Genomic DNA, 17,369 nt, shown 5'->3' with positions numbered 1-17,369 from the left:
TCGACGAAGAGCCCCCATGTCCACCATGTGACAAGTGTTACATTGAGCAATTATGAGATCAATATTCAATGCCACAACACAACAGCATGCAATGCGGGATTGTGGCGGATGGCGCCCGACCATTGCCGTTGATTGATGGGTCTGCGTGTATTTAGGATCCAGGAGAAGTCGCCGCCGGCACACCAAATCAAGATGCCCCCTTTTGATATATGGGCCGTGTTAAAGAACACCATTTGATGGTTTGGATCTAATGGGGCTTTGACGCTGTGTGTGTATGTCGCACCGGCGGGAGAGCAACGCATTCGCCGTGGTTGTCGTAGGCGACAATGCACATATCGGTCTTTCTGAAGTAATCGTCATCCAGTATGTCCGATATCGAGTCCCGCGTGTTTGGGTTTGGGTCGAGGCAGCGGTATAACACTTTACGTTGCGCCTGGTGTTGAAGCTGGTCGAATCGTGGGAATCCCGAGACCACTTGGGCAGATTTGGGCCGTTGCCGCAAGTATATGCTGTAGTTCGGGTCGCTCGCCTTTGAGCATCTCCAAGGCACCATCTTGGAATTCATGACATAGTATATGATGGCTGTTGTTGAGAAAGCCGCAGATCACTCAGTGACTTGCATATGCCTCTGATATCGCGCTCAGCTCATCGCCTCCGGTTGGCAAAGTCCCAAATGCGCAAATGCCCATTTCCAATGTCGGCATCGTCTCCGAACTGTGCGGGCTAGCATTTCCGACCTACCGCATGCCCATACATCTACTTTGACTGGATCGTACTCTCTTTCGTCCTCCCATTCTTCTGGAGCGATGTAGGGCTCTGATCCGCAGCACCCCTTCACTGGGCGAGGCTTTGTTTCGAAGCATGTCCTAAACACGGTTGAGACACCTGAATTGAGAGAGTTTCGACCGTGGTTGATATTGTGAGCATATCACCGACCAAAAACAGAGCCGGAGGGCGGGGCGCTGACAGATTACTACAGAAATGTCGCCGACGGCAGAGTCGAGGTGCAGCAGAGTAATTTCAGTGTGCTTCGCCCGAAACCCACACCAATTCGCCACAGCATACCAAAGTCTGTTATCTTGAGAATTTGGCATCGCTCGTCCAACAGCAAGTTCTCTGGCTTCAGATCCCTGCCAAACGGAGCGTAAATACAAGACCGAGATGATGTCGGCGCCTGGATAGTGACGGCATCCCAGTCAAGTAACTCACCTGTGAGCTACGCCCATGGAGTGCATGTATGCCACGCCGCTGAGCAGCTGCTTGAAGAAGCAGTTTGCCTCTTCTGTCGTAATCGGTCCACCGACACTAATCCGGGCAAACAGATCGCCGCCGGAGAGGTACTCCATCACAACACACCACTTGTTCCTCTGATTCCGTTCATGATGATGGGTTTTGAGAGCGTCGGCATCAGCCAACGACGAACACATCTCTTGCAGCATCAATGTTTACGTCCGAGTCGCTATCCAGGCTCTATGATAGAGCCACACTATGTGGCATGCTCCTCGCTCTCACAAACCTCGTCCTGCAGCAGGTCCACGGTTTCCACGACGTTGGGATGGTGCAGGCTTGAGCTGATGCAGAACTCGGCAATGAGTTTCTTGACGTATTCCTTTTTGGTTTCGTCCTTCCTTCGCTTCCGGAATTCCTGTGGAGTGGCGGCAGCGAAAGCCAAGTCAGTCAAAGACAGGCGATAACCAAGTGACGATGCACAGATCTGATGATCGAGCGACGGTCAGTCGCTGAGGTGGCCATTAGGTCCGATGGATCAGTGAAACAACGATCAAGTTCAAAAACATGACAAAAGTAGTCGGCAATATATCTCCCTGAACACAGCCGATCAGTGCCGGTGACAAACGCCGTGATATCCGTCAGAACATGTCGAATTGCGTCGCCGACCTTGATCGCGTAGAGTTTCTCCGGACATGTCGGCGAGTTCTTTTTCGTCTCTTTGAGGTGGGCCTGTCAATTGGAGTGTTGGCATCAGCAACAGAGCCTCAAACCTGACGCTGGTTCGCTTTACCCACCGCTCCTCGAATCGGGTTGCTTCAACACTGGAGGACAGAGAGATAATGACACATACCAGCCTGACCGTGGCGTTGGCACCCTTTCCAAGCACCTCGTCGACCTTGCCGTACTTTTCGGCCATCGAACTCTCAGATCGAGAGCGTTTGATTGTTTTCTTGCCGGTGTCCTGAGGCTCGTTGTTCGGCCTGCTGACAAGGGACTTGCGGGAAACGCTGTCTTTGAGGTTATATGGTCCGTCGTCCGAGTCAACGCTCTCGATTGACTTCTTGGCCGTTATCGAGTAGCCACGGCGGTGGCGCTTCTCCATCATGTCCTTGAAAAGCGAGGGTTCTTCCGAGTTTGAGTCTTTCCTATCATGGTCCTTTCGATCCAGTGTGGCCGCCGCACGCTTCTCCCTCTCTTGCGGCTTGTCCTTTCCCAGTTGAACGCTGAAAGATCGTGGGCGCTTGAAGATCCCGGAGAGCGACATCTTGGACGATCTTGGGCTCTGGATGCTATTGTTGCTGCTCCCATACTGTTCCGCGGAGCTGTAGGCTTCTCTCTGCGGGCTATGCACTGAGGACGGCGATGTCGGCGATGGGAAGCGCTCACTCGAATCGATCGAGCCGGACGGTGATGCTGCCTCTGCGCCCAAGGCCCTGCCTTCCATGATGAGCGTCTTGAGATTGTGGTGAGAAGCACTGGTGGGTATAGTGTTAGCACATTCCTTGGCTTCCCCACTCTGCTCTTCGCTTTCAAAGCCATGGAGATGAAACAGCTTGGAGAACAGAGTGGCTCTGTTGTGCTCGTAGTGCGCCATGCTGCGACGGGTATTGTCTGCCGGATAGTGAATCAGGCGGATGACGGTCTGCCCGCTGTTGTCTTCTCGATACAGGTCGTCGCCGCCGCTGAGCCGATGGCCCTGCGGAGTCGATGCCTTTCGGGTGGCCGGAGGGGACATTGTCGGGCTGGTGTTTGCAGATGATTGAGGCTGGTCGCTGCTGGGTCCGTCCTCGGCCGAATGGTTGTTGGAATGGGACTGCGGATGGAAGAGCCGGTACATGAAGCCGTGGTTCTTCTTTGGCAGAGGCGAGTTGCTGTAAATGTAAACAGGCCCCGATTTGACCTGGCTCCTTGAAAGCGTCGTGGTCGACGGCTGTGGTGAGGTTTCCAGGCTGAGCGGCGCGATGGAGCCCTGAATGCTGGCGCTTCGCAGTCTTGGGGAGACCGGGCAGCGCTGATCGTAGAGTGAAATCGAGCCCTTCTTCTTGTTCTTCTTCTTCTTCTTCTTGGATTTTTTGCCGTCCGGCTCGTCGAGATCTTCATCGGCGCTGCTATCCTCGGACTGGACATCGCCGATATCGAGGGCGGATCGAGACGCCTCTGCAATCGGCAGCAGGTCTGTGTTGGCAAGTACCCCGGTTGGCTTCAGGGACGAGGTGCTTTGACTCTCTGCCACTGTGGGAGAGCTCCGAAGCGAGGAACGGGAAGAGTTATCAAAGTCTTCGAGCTCGCTCATGTCTCCGTCGTCCGAGTCGAGGTAGATCGACACCGTAACCGAGTGCAGAGAGCTTTTGAGCCGAACGGCGCTGTCGCGGTTGGTGCTCTCCTGAGTGATGCTGTCGCGGGCGCTGCCCTCGTCGCTCGGACTGGCCTTTGGCTGTGTCCGAAGGTTTTCTTGGCTCAAGCATTTACGGGAGAATTCGTTCGGCAAGGAGGTATCGATTTTGCGTGGGATGTTGTCCCGAGGGCGGCGGAACTTTTGCAGCACCAACGGGGCGTTTCCGTGAGCATCCTCGGTGACGGTGAAGTTGTTTTCTATGCTGGCTATCAAGTCATTCAGGCTGGTCATTTTGGAGGGTGCGCAAGGGGCGTCATGTGTCGCTTGGAGGAAGGCCGCTCGTTCGATGTATTTGCCGACGAGGGAAAGAGGAGTATGTGTTGGCAGCTTGAAGCGGCCTGGACGATCCAGACTCACTTTTTGATTGCCGACGGCCGTTCCCACGCAGCATATTCGACTGGGCTTCACTCGGGGCCCGTCATTGTCCCGACGACAAGAGCACATTGGTGGAGCCAAGTAGCTCAGCTACACAGTGAGGAGATTAGCCCTTCTACCAATCAAAGAAGCACCCAAGGAATATGCCCACAGCGACTGCAAACAGAGACATTGATGGTGAAGCGGCCTTGGGCAAGAGCTGGCGAAATTCGGCCAGTGTGATTGACAAAAGCAATGCACACGACGACCGCCAAAAGGAAGAATTGGCGGCAGTTTGTTCTTGGCAATTATGGATGGACCTCTGTGCATCATCCGTCAATTGCCCGCAGCAGCCTCATGGCTCGCGGAAGCGATGGCGCTCCTCAAGGCCACACCGAGCGAACAGATCTGCCGATTCGGCAACGTACAGTGCTCGCGGATGGGGTCAAGTACTCAAACCAAGGGTATGGATATCGATGGCAGGCTCTGTTTGGATGATGCAGCAGTTTCTGTGAGCAACGATCGACGGCACATCGCTACTGCCTTTCTCTACATCCGCACGGGTGTTGCTGCATAGCGCTCGTGGGGTACACAGGATGAGCAAGCGAGCGAGTGTGTATTCAGAAACCAGAAAACGGTCGTCGGGACGCCAGGCATCATTCGACTTCACTGCGAGTGATGGAGGCGGGACACAGTCGGTCATGGAGCGGCTTGAGTCTCTACTTGTCTCTACTTGTTATCCCTCAGCATGTCGTTCAGGAGGGGCTGGAATTGCTTCCGGGAGTACTTGGCGTCCATGCGGCTGTAGAGTCGCATTGACAAGACTCGTTCATGCTGCGAAGGCTCCAAACCCAACGCAGACGAGCCCTCCAGCACCCCAAAGAGCCGGCTCTGCACAGAAGTGCTGCTGAGCCGCTGCCCTGCGGGAACGTGGACGGCAAGCTCCCGATTGAACCCGCGATCGGCTTGCTGCGAGTCGGCGAAATCGGAGGCGTGGTCAAAGGCTGCCATAACAACGAGGAGATCCAGCTGCCGGTCCTCGCCAAAGGCCTCCAAGGACCGAGCAACGCTTTCGAGTCCATCCCGCTCGATCCAGCCGCCGGGGCCTTCCAGATACCAAGTCACGCTGCTGATGCCGACCCGGAAGCCTTCCATCACCCACTCCTTGTAGTCTTTGCGGAGCAGGTCCCAGGAGGACAGATCGCTGACCGAGAACTTGGCGGCCTGCAGGCCGCCAAAGATCGTGCTCGCATATGCCTGCAGATCGGTGCCGGGCTTGGCCCCGCCGATGATCTGCAACAGCGACTCGGCAGCCTGCTGGTCCACCGGAGTGACTCGGCCAAACTTTGGATCGAGGTTGATGGTGTCGAGCAGGATGGGACACAACAGCAGCTCCGCCAGCGCCGGGTCGATGGGCTCGGAATCGAGACTGCTGGCGTATGACCTCCACTCGCGGACGACCAAGGAGGTGGCTGAGCCAACGAGCTCGATTGTGCGGGGTGAGGCCGACGGATACAGCCCGTCGTCGAAATGGTGGTCGATGATGCCGGTGACGTACTTGGAGTATTTTTCGAGCTGCGGCGAGATGCGGTTGTGATCCGTCAGGACAAGCTCGAGATCGTGGTTGCGCTCGAGGGCATCGAGGCCGAGATCAGAGAGAAAGGTCAGATCGTCGACAAGAGCCGTCGACGAGGCCGAGACGGAGCCCAAAGCGTGCTTGAGGGCATAGACGCAGTCCGTGCGGAGGGAAAAGTCCTGCCGAGGAATGTTGACGACAGGGACATAGAGCGGGTCGAGCACGGAGGCGGTACGGGGAGCCAACGGAGTCAGGGGCAGACCGGCCGAGTGCTGATGCTTATGGTGGAGCAGATATGCGTATGAGAGTGACGACACTAGCGAGTCCAGATCGGCGGCCTCGTTGCCGAGAACCAAGGTGATGCGATGCCGAGGGTGTGTGGGGGCGGACTGGAGCAGGGATGCCAGGCGCTGCTTGGAAGACTTGAGGAACTTGAGCAATCCGGACATGCTGGAAGACGACACGGGGCAGCGATGAGGGGATATGGGGGCAATGCTCAGAGAGGGTGCTGAGGAGGCCGCCAGCCGAGCAATCGGGCCAAGACAGATGCAGGGCGATCGAGGCCAACCTGCCCGACCGTGCGGATGCGCTCTGCAGATGGAATCTGTGCTGTGGACAAATTTTTCTGGTGGGGCTTGGCATTCTGAAACAGCTGCCGCCACCGAACATGGAGCATCTGTGGCAGAGGGTCCTGGTCCAACAACACCCGTCGCCATTCCCCCACTCTGCCAGTAGCTATGGTTGTCGTGGTGGATACGAGAGGATCTGTATTATAGGACTCAGTAGCACATTCGTGATGGACAGAAGCCACAGCAGGGCTCGAGGCAGCATCGGCGAGCACACGAGCCCGCCGACACACAATGGAGCAGTTACTTCCATCTATCTGGGTCGTCACTCGGGCGCCGTGGCTCTGCTGGTCTCTGGTGCGTTTAGCTGACAATGAGGCGGCCCTTCTTCATGCTAGTCTTCTGGTTCTTCTTGAGGTCCTTCTTGCGCTCTTTCTCCTCAAACTTGCGCTGCTCCTCGGGAGGGAGGTTGACGATGGCGTCGGATCTGGCCTTCTTCTCGGCATACTTCTTGTCCCGGAGTTGCTGTGATCACGACGACATGCGCTCTGGTTAGCGGGAGAGCATCGCCGAGATGGGTTTCGCTCCAGGACGACGAGTCAGGGAAGCGGAAGAATGTCATGACATGTGTTGTGAGTTACACCGTACCTGCTTTCGCTTCTCTTCTTCGATCTTGAGGACCTGGTACTCGGCGTTCTCGCGAATCTTGACGAGTCGGGCTTGGGTCTGGAGCCAGAGCGCATCAACGGGTCAGTGGAGGAGTAGTAGGGGGGGGTGGGAGGATCAATACCGGGGCAGTGCAAGTGCGATTCGGGAGCCAAGAGTGAAGGACAGTCGCTGACGATCCCAAGAGACAGCCATCCTTGGCAAGATGTGTGCGATACACCCTGCCCCGTATCTAGATCCGTGCGGGATCAGCTGTTCCTCTGCAACTGAGAGATAGGGCTATGGACGAAGGAACCCACCTCCTGGGAGAGCTTTCCAAACTGGCCAAGATAATCGACAAAGTCCATGGCCATCTGGCTGAGCACACGGGCGCTTTCCTGTGCTTCGGCGTTGGTTTCGATGTCGGTGGGGATGCGGAAGGTGAACGACAGGGTCTTGGGCGCCTGCTGGAGCTCCTCCTTGTTCTCAGGCTTCTGGTGGGGCATATCCGTCAAAACAATTCGCTCGAGCCAGGGGCGCTTCAGGGCGGTGCCCTTGCCGCTCTTGTCCAGACCAAGGCCGGCGTAAATGGCCTGTTGGAACTGGGGATCAGACCACACGAGGGTGGCAAACTCGGGAGCATCGGTGAGGAGGACATACTCCTTGGGGAATCCGACCAGGTTCTTGACTTTGGTGGGGATGGTGTCCTGCCGATCGAGAGGGAAGGCAAACGAGTCAGCCACGGCGCTGGAGCATGCGCTTCACCAGGGAGTGGGCAAGAGTCACTCTGCCGCCGAACTCACCAGATCCCATCGCTGCTTCAGGTTCTCATCCGCAAAGGACTTTTCAAGAATGGTGAAAATGAAGTTGGAGGACTCCTCGGTGTTGAGACGGACGTTGATGGTCTGGAAGATGGCACCGATCAGCGTCGTCAGCAGGTGCATGCCAGGCAAGGCATATCGTTTCCAAACACAAGCGGCTGTCTGCACACTCTGCACGATCATGGCGGGCAGCCAAGGCCTCGCGCGGGAGGTACTCACGACGTTGTCATAGAGCTGCTCAGTCTGGCCAGTTCGGTTCATAATGAAGCGCAGAGCAGTCGCAAGGACATCGTGACGGGGCTTGAGCTGTAGGCCACACAGATGCAGAATGCGCGAAAGACGGACATGGATGAATACGCGAGCGAGCAGAGCTGATGGCGACAGGAGGAATTATGCGCGATTCAGGTCATGCCACGATCCAATAGGTCTTCCAGCCCAAGCGCTGGGCTGGACAGTCGGGTGGCATGGGCAAGTCTCACCTCAACCTTGCCATAGATGCTTCTGCAGTGGACACGGCCAGTGGCATACAGAACATAGTCCGAGGGGCCGTCGTACTGAAGTCTGGCGCCGTTGCCGCTGCCGACCTGGGCAAAGTTCTTTTCCCAGACCGGAAGCGTAGCCTTGAACCTTTTGCGAGTGGACGGAGCAGCGGACGAAGGGGGACGCAAGTTGTGAATACAGGACAGATCAACCTCCGGCAGAGCAAGGCAAAGCCGAGCAGAGCGGAAAACACACAGCAAGCCCAAGCCTCATGCTGCCTCGATGCTGTTGACCTGACAGGGGTCAGGGGAACGAATTGCTGAGGCAGATCCAGTCGGATCTGCGATCTGCGATCGCCAATCGCCAAGGGGGAAGGTGGGAGAGGCATTCGCGAGGAGGCAGAGAAACGCGGGCTGCTGCATCTCCCAACGACCAGATACGACGGGGCCAGCCCAACGCACTGAATCGGGGCAGGAAGGCGTCACTCCGATGTGCCCAGCAGCGGAATCGTGCGCTCTGTTCATATCGGTTCATCTGGCACAATCTCTCCGCTGAATCGGTGAATGCGACACGGCAGAGTCCGTGCCCTCCACAGTCTCTTACCAAGCCGTGGCCAGCTTGCGGTTGTAGGACTTGCCGTAGTAGTGGAATGCCAGGTAGACCACGATGAGGGCCAACATGGTGGCCTCGGTCTTGAAGTTCTGGAGGAGGGCGAGGTCGATCATGTTGATGGGGATGGCTATTGGTTTTACGAAAGCGGGGGAGGCGAAACGGAGGGCGCTCCGGTTGAGGAAGAGGAATCCAAGGGGGAGAGTGGCGGCCTGGCGATGTGCTCGAGAGGCCGACGGGGACGCCTGGTGCTGCTGGCCGACAGGGGGAGGGAGACGGGCCTTGGGTCGCAGGATGCAGTCGAATCCGCAAAACAACTCGGCGAATCTCGCTGTGGAGCATATCGGGACAAGCGGTCGCACAGGCCAATCGCGCGCAGCCATCCGCCCCCGTTGAGCGGGGCGATTGGCAGAGTCAGTGATGCCGCCGAGGGCTCATTTGGATGCCATATGCGCCATTGAGTGCGCATCAGTAGCAGCAGCATCAGCATCAGCAGCAGCATCAGCAGCATCAGCATCAGCAGCAGCATCAGCAGCATCAGCAGCAGTAGCAGTAGCAGGGGTGTGGCGTGTGTGTTTATTGCTGCAAGGTTGTCGCTGAGGACATGCAGAAACAGCCTACCGGCCGGGCAGCTGCACTGATGTTGCGGGCGGATGGGGCAAGCAGACATGCTGGGAGCCGCAGTCCCGTCGCTCAGTCCACCCACACCAAGATCTTGCCGCCATTGGGACTCTCGACTTCGTTGACGTATCGCTCGAGGCAGTCGTGGACCTTGTCGAAGAGTCCGATCTTGCCACGGCCGAGCCCACCTTCGATGTTGACCTCGTTGGGGAGGTTGGTGGAGGAGACGCCCTTCAAACGGGCGTCGTAGGCGCCCCAGTTTGTCAGGAACCTGGGTTGTCAATGACGCACAGGAGCCCAAAGCAAATGCAATCCAATCCGGTCCGAGACGAGGTAATAGATGGCGTTAGTCATCGTGGGTCTGCGTCGGGCCGAATGTGCCGAGAGAGCATGGCAATTGTGTCCAGGGCTGGGTATATCCCCACACTCAAGTACACAAAGAGCAACACAGCGCCACGAGCACTCCGGGACGAGGAGCGAGACACCCACCAGTTGATAACGTCCTTCTTGGTCTTGGGAGGCTCCTCCTTACGAGAGCGACGGCCGCGGCCTGCAGAGCACAGCAAGCAGTGGCGAGGTGAGCGAACGATCTGGCTTGTGTGTCCGATACGGTCTCAGGGTCGCAGCGGGCAATCGCTAGCCTCCGCAACAATCTTACCTTCGACAACGCGCTTGACGTCGCGTTCGAAGGGCAGACCAGTCAGAGTGCGGTGGGGGTATTCCAGGAAAGTCAGCGAGTTGTGGAACTTGAAATGTTCATGGCGGCTGATGAAGCTCGAGGGTTTTTTGAACAGCGGTTCGGCGATGGACTTGATTGTACGCTCAGGGGTCAGCTCGGAGAAGCGAACCGACCACTCGGCTTCCTTCTGCTTCTTGACGAGCTTGGATTCGACGCCAACGACGAAATCGCCCTCTTTCTGTGGATTACAATGTGCGCAAGTCAGGTCGCATTAGGAGAGCAGATCACGGCGGTGATTCGGCCGCTATCGTCGATCACGATGTTGGCATGTCAATGCTCGTAGCTTGATCACAGCGAGCGCTCGTTTTGTGATACACCAACGAGCGATGGCCGACGACTTACGATGCAGTGCTCGCCGAGTCGGCGCTCCATGGCAAAGCACGACATGAAATCCAGGTTCTTTCCTTCGCGGAGCTGCATCAGGGTCAACTGTGGGATGGTGGAGGAATATCGTCAGGCGTTTTGTCCAGGCCAAAAGGAAAGCAAGACGGGTATACCAACCCCGAGACTGAGCGGCGAGGCTCCCTTGAGTGTATCGATGGTGCTTTGGGCCCACGGAGTGTTCTACATTGGAAAATAGGAGGTGTGAGCCACACGCTCTGCGATGAAGCGGAGATGTCGCATGGCGTGGATGCATATGTGGCTGTACAACAGATGCACTGGTCACCCCACAGCCAGACTTGCCTCCGCCTCCAGGGCCGCGACGATCTCTTCGATAGTATCGTACTTGAAGCATCTGGGTGGGATAGTGTCGTCTCAGAGTCAGATCTGGGGCTCAGGAGGCAGTGCGTAAAGTTGCAGAGGATCGACCGGCCTCCTGGGCCATGCAGAGCATTGGATGCGGCAGCTTACCGATCGATTGCGCGCCGAACCTCGCCAGACAAGCTCCAAGTCTTGTAGAGCTCGGGGTTGATGTCGCCTACAAGCAAATACAAGGGGAGGTGGTATCATGGACCGACAACGGGGCACCATGGTAGTGTTGGGTTAGCATGCATCAAAGTGACGGAAGTTGGACCAGCAAGTCCAAAGCCTTAAGGCACAGGCGAGTCTAGCTGCCAGCCGAATTCCCGATGCTGAGCTGCGATGCCACACGCATTAATCCTGGCGCCTGAACGGTCACATACCCACAAAATCTTCGATGGCATAGTTGATCACATCGATCTCATCGGTGCTGAGCTCGGACAGACGTGCCAGCAGGGCTGGGATGCGCTCGGACGGGACAAAGTGTGTGGCAATGCCAGCGAGGCTGCGTGTCCGGAATCATGAAGGACAGTGGTCAGTGGTCAGTGGTCCGTGGCGAGCTTGCGAAAGTCAAATGTTCTGGCAGTTGGCACTGGACTACTAGAGTCGAGTGCGCTAGCCGACAGCCGATTCGGAATAATGCGGCCACTTTGAGCCGATCAAAGCAGCCAACTGTGCAAACCAGGCGATAAGGGACCGGAGTCTGCTCAAGGCCGAGGCAGCGAGCGGATGCCATGTACAGGGGAGCCACTGGTGGCATGTCGATAGTAGTTAAGCAACGCTCCCATGCAACTTACACAGTCTCTTCTCCCTTCAGACGGTGGCCAGTGAGACCGAGGTAGGTGCCGATCTGGCCATCGAGCCTGGGCAGGAAGAATGAGCCGCCGACATCGGGGATGAGGCCGATGCTGGTTTCGGGCATGGCGAAGAGAGTCTTCTCGGTAGCGATCCGGAAAGGGGCGTGGACAGAGAGACCGACGCCGCCGCCCACTGTTGTTGTCGTTGTGGTTGACATGTTTGAATTGATTGCATCGGTGTCGTCGTTGTGATGGGATCAAGTTCGTCGAATGTCAGTAAGAATTTCAATGCCGACATACACGTTATGATGCGGTATTTGCCGTCGTTGTGTCGTTGCGATTGCCACTGGCGGCATGCCGATCCAGCAGGATGATCTTTGTGAGGATGGATACTGCGACAGGCGTATGCAAACAGGACATTACTTGTGATGCCATCCAGAACTGCCACGAAAGGGGTCTTGAGGGTGCCGATGAGGTGGTTGAGCTCGTACTCTTCCTTGAAAAAGTTGAAGCCTTCCTTGACGACCTCTGGGTTGGACGACTTGACCATGGAGACGATGCCTGCACATGCGTGTGTGTGTGTGTGTGTGTGTGTGGGTGGAGTTGCCATCAGTATGACCGACGAATGGCCATGCGCTGTCGGCATAGGTGGGTATCCGAATGGGCGGGTGCATCCAAAAGAGATCGCTGTCCCTGCCCATGTGGCCCAAGCAAGGTCATGGAAAGGGCTCAAGTGTCGTCGGATCGGGCGAGGGATGAATTGCAAACTGCTGGAGCAATACGACTGCGGATAGAGAAAAGGACAGTGCAGTCGGTGTCTCCAGTGGGGCAGGATCGGGAATGGGACTACAGAAATCTGGAGATGGTGATCAGGACAGATTACCGGTGACGTCGCCGCCAGCGCAGAAGGCGCGGGAGCCCTCGGCGGGAAGCATGACAATGTTCTTGACGAGCTCCGAGTCGTCCCAGACGAGCAGCTGTGGAGTGATGTTTCGGACCATGTCCAGATTGAGGGCATTGAGCTTGGTCGGACGGTTGAGGACAAAGTGGCGGGAAGAGTTGGCCTTGCGGTGGAGAACCTCGACCGAGGAGAGGTTCTGAACTCGAGACGACATGTTGCGAGTGTACACGAGGGGGATCCGGGGAGCAGCGAGGCTGCGGGAGGCGAGGGATCGTCCGAGCAGCAACATCTGAGCGGGGCGGTAGTCGGGCCGGGAGCAGCGACGGGGGCGAAAGGCGGATCGCAGGACAGCGATGGCGATGGCGATGGCGATGGCGATGGCTCGGCCCGAGAAGACGGAAGAAGAGACGCGGCCGGGCGGAATGCATGGTTGGAACCGCGCCGACTGCGGCTGGAGACGGGCATGTGACATCCACGCGACCGCGCGCCACACGGGACTGCGCTGGTGTGTGTGTGTGTGGCAGTCCCGCCTGCACTGCCACACAGGCCAGGCCCCGAAGCGAACAGCGCAGGGCAGAAGTAGAAGCAGAGGCAGAAGCAATGCAGACGCTGCAGTCTTGGCGTTCGCTGCATCCGTCGCCCGCATCTGTCGCTTGCGTCTGTCGCTTCTGTCGACCAGCCCGGATGATCGCGACCGGGACACCCGATTAGCCGGCCTCAGACGTGGCCGCCAGCCAATCGGACGGCGCCGTCACAATGACGGAAAGGCGGCGGGTTGCGGCTGGCCACCGGCTGGCCCGATGCGCCCCAGGCGATTGCCATTTCCGGAAAAAATGCGACAGCCAACCGCAAATTCGTTCGGGCGACGAGAGCCGGCGACGAGGGCATTCCTGCCCCCCAGACGCAGGCCGAGACGACGGGCGCGATGCCAAGGGCTGGAGACAGAGATCGGGCGGCTGGAGGAGCTGAGGCTGTGTGTGTTCGAACGAGTATTTCTGTGTCGAACGTCTTGCAGGCCACCGATATGGTTGCCAAACGGAAATCGAAACCGAAACCGCGAGAGCGAGAGGGTGTTAGCGAGAGCGAGAGGGCGCGCAGCGAGATGGCCTGCGCGTCCGGGTTTTTAAGCAGCCGCCCAGGCTCCGTGCTTCCGTCCAAGGCCGCTTTTCTCGCTGCGGGTCCGTTCCGGCACCGATCTCGTTTCCGTTGCCCCCAGTCTGCCCTCCCCCAAGGCCATCTGCTGCGTCCCCTGCTCTGGCCGCCGCTCTCTGCACCCCGGGCTGTCGCTTTCTGCAACGAATCGCACCCGATCTGACCTGCTGTCCTCGGCGTTGTCTGGCCTGAACCACCGTCGACACTATGACCAACGCCGCCTCCTTGGATGTCACTGACATCCTCATCCTCTCGGTGGTCGCCGTTGCCACCATCGGCTTCCTTGTCTGGCGCTCCGGCTCGCTCAAGAAGGCTCCGGCCACATCTACTTCTGGCACCAAGACCACTGCTAGCTCCAGCGGCAAGATCGATTTTACCGCAGGCAGTGGTGGCAAGCAATCCTTCCTCGACAAGCTGAATGCCGAGGAGAACCCTCACCAGCTCATCCTCTTCTATGGATCCCAGACCGGCACCGCAGAGGATCTCGCCAACCGTCTTGCCAATGAGGTCCAGGCCAAGTTCGGCATCGGCACCCTCATCTGCGATCTCGAGGAGTATGACATGACCGAACTGCTCCAGTGGCCTTCCCGCGAAGACCAGCGGGCCCAGGGCAAGACCTGGCTCTGCGGCTTCTTCCTTGCTACCTATGGCGAGGGTGAGCCCACCGATAACGCTGCTGACTTTTACGAATGGCTCATGGATGGCCGTGGCAAGGGTGACGACGAGGGCGTGGACGAGCCCGACGACAACTCGGAGCAACAGGCTGCCCAGATGATCGACTACATCGTCTTTGGCCTCGGCAACACTACATATGAGTACTATAATGCCACTGCCCGCCGCGTCGACAAGAAACTGCAGATGTGGGGCGCCAAGCGCCTTGGTGAGCGCGGTGAAGGCGACGACGATAACTCGCTCGAAGATGACTTCCTCAAGTGGAAGCCTGCTGTTCTCGAGAGCATTGCTGCCCTCTTCAACGTCACCGAAGGCTCCTCCAAGCAGGCTCGCGAGGCCCCGCATGTTCCTCTCTTCAATGTGTCGCTGCTCCCGGTTTCCCAGTTTGATGCTGCCCAGCTGTATCTTGGCGAGCATTCCGCCGCCACTCCTCGCCGATGGCTGGCAAAGTCTGAATCGACCTTTGCCGAAGTCAAGTAAGTTCTGGCCATCATCTCTGGGATTGGTAGCTCTGACATTGTGGGTACATTTGCTGGCGGTGCTGTCGCTCTCGTTTGATTTCTAATTGCATATTCCGGCATTGTCTTTATCACTTGTCTTTGCCATATCTCATCGCCGTCTTGGCCAATGCGACCATCACCGTCTCGCATCTACATCTTGGCTGCTGCGATTATGCCGTTGCTCAACTGCGGACACGGTCACGTTCGCCAGCCCTCGCAAGACCTTCGATATGAAGCATCCCTACTACAGCCCGCTGACGGTCAGCAAGCCTCTGTACTCCGAATCGAGCGACACCTTCTCGTTTGCACCGACTGCCCAGCCGCCTCCCACGCAAGATCCTAACTACCGCATCTCCAGTGCCGGCTCTGGTATCCAAGTCTCTGTTGACCGCCAGTGCTACCACCTCGAGCTCGACACCACCGGAAGCAACGTCAAGTACGAGACTGGTGACCACGTCGGTGTCTTGGCCGAGAATCGCGACCAAGATATCAATGAGCTAGTGCAAGTCCTTGGTCTCTCTGGCGTCAACCTGCGCGAGTCGGTAGTCAAGCTGGATGCCAACCTCGAGCATCCCTCCGGAAAGAACGCCAAGCGCCCCTTCCCACTCCCTGCGACCCTGTACACTGTTCTCAAATACTATCTCGACCTCAAGCAGCCTCTGAAGCAGCACCACTTTGAGGTACGCAAACCATTTGTCGATGCGGGACGAGCTCAATTTGTATCTCGGTCGAGCAGGCAATGTGCGAGAGGTCACCACTCGGCAATGTCACTGCTTGAGATGGCCTCCGCATCCAAGCTGCTGCCCCCGGCAACAGCTACAATTGTCAATCCTTCCTTTGACGTCCTCAAATGCATTTGAATCGTCCATGTCGCCTGTCCGGTATTCGTTTGGAGACGGTGTCCTCGGATGGATTAGTGCGCATGAGATGCTGATGCCTGTGTTTGTTACGGTAACAGATCCTCGGAAAGTATGCTGCTGACGAAGCCGAGCGGGCCCTGCTCTACCAGCTGGTTGACGACCGCGAGTTCTTCCTGAGAACTGTGGACAAAGGCCAGAAGACCCTCACCGACATCATTCGCGAGTTCCCGAGCGTCGCCAAGGTAACGGCTTCATCCACCAGACTCATCCTCCAAACCAATCACTCACATAAACCCACTGCTCTACTCACTCTATCCTGCCATCCGACCTGCCATCCGACCCGCAGATTCCACTTGCCGTCGTCTTGACGGAGATCTTGCCCCGCATTGCTATCCGGTACTACTCCATCTCGTCGTCATCCAAGCAAGAGCCCAACAAGATTGGCATCACCGCCGTTGTTGTGCGCTATGCGCTGGAGTCGCCCTTGGCCAAGAACGAGTCCAAGTCTGCGGTCTATCTCAAGGAGGGCCTCGCCACGTCGTGGCTCGAGCGCTGCCACAAGAAGCGCCTCGAGGTAGAAAGCGCCGTCGTTGTTGACAGCGACGCCAGGAACATCCTGCCTCATCTGCACTTGCCCATGTACATCCGCACCTCGACCTTCAAGCTCCCGCGCAACCCCTCAGTGCCGGTGATCATGGTTGGTCCCGGCACCGGTCTGGCTCCTTTCCGCGGTTTTGTCCACGACCGCTTCTTTGAGGCCCGGCGTGGCAAGGCAGTCGGTCGCACGCTCCTGTTTTATGGATGCCGAAGCCCCGATATTGATTTCCTGTACCGCCCTGAGTTTGAGGCTCTCCAAACGGAGCTGAAGTCGTGGAGCGCCGAAGGCTATGCCGGTCCCGAAAAGCCCTTCGACTTTGAGCTTGTCACTGCCTTCTCGCGGGTCCCTGATCAGAAGAAGGTGTATGTCCAGCATCGTTTGGCGGAGTACAAGGCCGAGATCTGGGAGATCCTCGAAAAGAAGAAGGGCTTCCTGTTCATTTGCGGGTAAGTACAGGGATCGGGCAGTTATCGAAAGATATGGCTGCGAAGTGAGTGGTTTTGTTGAGCGAGACGTGGGTGAATCGGTGACAAGATTCACATCGGCTGGCCCGACTGGCCGAGTCGGGCTCGTGATATCCCGCTAACACTCGTTGGGTCTATGACAGTGATGGCAAGTACATGGCCAAGGATGTCCACAAGGCCGTCATTTCGGTCGGTGTTGAGATTGGCGGCTTTGACGAGGAGCGCGCCCACACCTGGGTCAAGAACCTCAAGGCCCAGGGCCGTTACCTGGAAGATGTCTGGTGATTCGGATAGTGCTCCAACCCACCTTGGCGGTTGGAGGGCTCGCATTTAGATGACGACAACTTCATGTTCTGGCCCTCCTCACGGACTTGCTGCTCCGTGCCCATCCATTGCACTCTTGCATCTATTCCTTCGGATATCATTGCGGCGCATGCCTCAAATGAAACGCTATCTTCTATCCCATTGACCTTAGAGCTGTTGAGTAATTCAGTAGCGATAAACGGAATCGAGTCAGATTTGTCCCTTGCACTGGAACGACTGAAAAAGCACGATGATACCCGTTGGGAAAGGGGAGAGGTGTTGCTGGGATCGAGCGAGTGCAGCATCGTGGTCGGGTTGGATACCGACTCTTTCTTGGCCAATGCA

The 17,369-nt window shown here is 57.3% G+C and overlaps 5 protein-coding genes across 5 annotated transcripts; 1 reads left to right on the top strand and 4 right to left on the bottom strand.

Moving 5' to 3' along the window:
- Nucleotides 1-247: 247 nt before the first annotated feature.
- BJ171DRAFT_428093 (kinase-like domain-containing protein) lies at nt 248-2,332 on the bottom strand (the record flags this gene model as incomplete). The annotated part of the gene is made up of 7 exons (XM_053107842.1): nt 248-582; nt 742-885; nt 1,066-1,130; nt 1,210-1,367; nt 1,517-1,645; nt 1,897-1,959; nt 2,081-2,332. The coding sequence occupies 7 exons, from the start codon at nt 2,330-2,332 to the stop codon at nt 248-250; spliced, it is 1,146 nt and encodes a 381-aa protein (XP_052963067.1).
- A 2,244-nt stretch (nt 2,333-4,576) lies between these two features.
- BJ171DRAFT_520207 (uncharacterized protein) lies at nt 4,577-6,154 on the bottom strand. Its single transcript, XM_053112413.1, has one exon. The coding sequence runs from the start codon at nt 6,002-6,004 to the stop codon at nt 4,709-4,711; it is 1,296 nt and encodes a 431-aa protein (XP_052963066.1). The 5' UTR covers nt 6,005-6,154; the 3' UTR covers nt 4,577-4,708.
- Nucleotides 6,155-6,304: 150 nt separating this feature from the next.
- On the bottom strand, nt 6,305-8,977 carry BJ171DRAFT_520205 (uncharacterized protein). The gene is made up of 7 exons (XM_053112412.1): nt 8,671-8,977; nt 8,067-8,214; nt 7,807-7,893; nt 7,570-7,671; nt 7,087-7,473; nt 6,770-6,847; nt 6,305-6,646 (listed from the first exon to the last, which is right to left on the bottom strand). The coding sequence occupies exons 1-7, from the start codon at nt 8,790-8,792 to the stop codon at nt 6,485-6,487; spliced, it is 1,086 nt and encodes a 361-aa protein (XP_052963065.1). The 5' UTR covers nt 8,793-8,977; the 3' UTR covers nt 6,305-6,484.
- Nucleotides 8,978-9,369: 392 nt separating this feature from the next.
- On the bottom strand, nt 9,370-12,689 carry BJ171DRAFT_585728 (ClpP/crotonase-like domain-containing protein; the record flags this gene model as incomplete). Its single annotated transcript, XM_053114377.1, has 11 exons — nt 9,370-9,568; nt 9,787-9,847; nt 9,956-10,214; nt 10,379-10,465; nt 10,538-10,600; nt 10,709-10,772; nt 10,889-10,955; nt 11,161-11,282; nt 11,575-11,767; nt 11,998-12,135; nt 12,458-12,689. 11 exons carry the CDS (start codon nt 12,687-12,689, stop codon nt 9,370-9,372), a joined length of 1,485 nt encoding a protein of 494 aa, XP_052963064.1.
- Nucleotides 12,690-13,638: 949 nt separating this feature from the next.
- On the top strand, nt 13,639-17,260 carry BJ171DRAFT_445986 (uncharacterized protein). Its single transcript, XM_053108184.1, has 5 exons — nt 13,639-14,775; nt 15,011-15,479; nt 15,758-15,901; nt 16,006-16,703; nt 16,865-17,260. Exons 1-5 carry the CDS (start codon nt 13,835-13,837, stop codon nt 17,004-17,006), a joined length of 2,394 nt encoding a protein of 797 aa, XP_052963063.1. The 5' UTR covers nt 13,639-13,834; the 3' UTR covers nt 17,007-17,260.
- Nucleotides 17,261-17,369: the final 109 nt, after the last annotated feature.

Source organism: Polychytrium aggregatum (genome assembly GCF_025602895.1).
Source record: "Polychytrium aggregatum strain JEL109 chromosome Unknown BJ171scaffold_44, whole genome shotgun sequence".
Lineage (NCBI taxonomy): Eukaryota > Fungi > Chytridiomycota > Chytridiomycetes > Polychytriales > Polychytrium > Polychytrium aggregatum.
The sequence above is the reverse complement of the archived record's forward strand: the minus strand, read 5'-3'. Positions and strand labels throughout refer to the sequence as shown.

What these genes read in the sequence shown, in the direction of transcription:
- BJ171DRAFT_520207 (XM_053112413.1), bottom strand. Translation starts at nt 6,004, where the DNA reads ATGTCCGGATTGCTCAAGTTCCTCAAGTCTTCCAAGCAGCGCCTGGCA.
- BJ171DRAFT_520205 (XM_053112412.1), bottom strand. Translation starts at nt 8,792, where the DNA reads ATGATCGACCTCGCCCTCCTCCAGAACTTCAAGACCGAGGCCACCATG. An exon ending in GCATCTATGGCAAGGTTGAG is followed by an intron (nt 7,894 to 8,066) that starts GTGAGACTTGCC and finishes TGTGGCCTACAG; the next exon opens with CTCAAGCCCCGTCACGATGT. An exon ending in TTGGAAAGCTCTCCCAGGAG is followed by an intron (nt 6,848 to 7,086) that starts GTGGGTTCCTTC and finishes CTCTGGCTCCAG; the next exon opens with ACCCAAGCCCGACTCGTCAA.
- BJ171DRAFT_445986 (XM_053108184.1), top strand. Translation starts at nt 13,835, where the DNA reads ATGACCAACGCCGCCTCCTTGGATGTCACTGACATCCTCATCCTCTCG. An exon ending in AGTTCCCGAGCGTCGCCAAG is followed by an intron (nt 15,902 to 16,005) that starts GTAACGGCTTCA and finishes TCCGACCCGCAG; the next exon opens with ATTCCACTTGCCGTCGTCTT. An exon ending in GGCTTCCTGTTCATTTGCGG is followed by an intron (nt 16,704 to 16,864) that starts GTAAGTACAGGG and finishes GGTCTATGACAG; the next exon opens with TGATGGCAAGTACATGGCCA.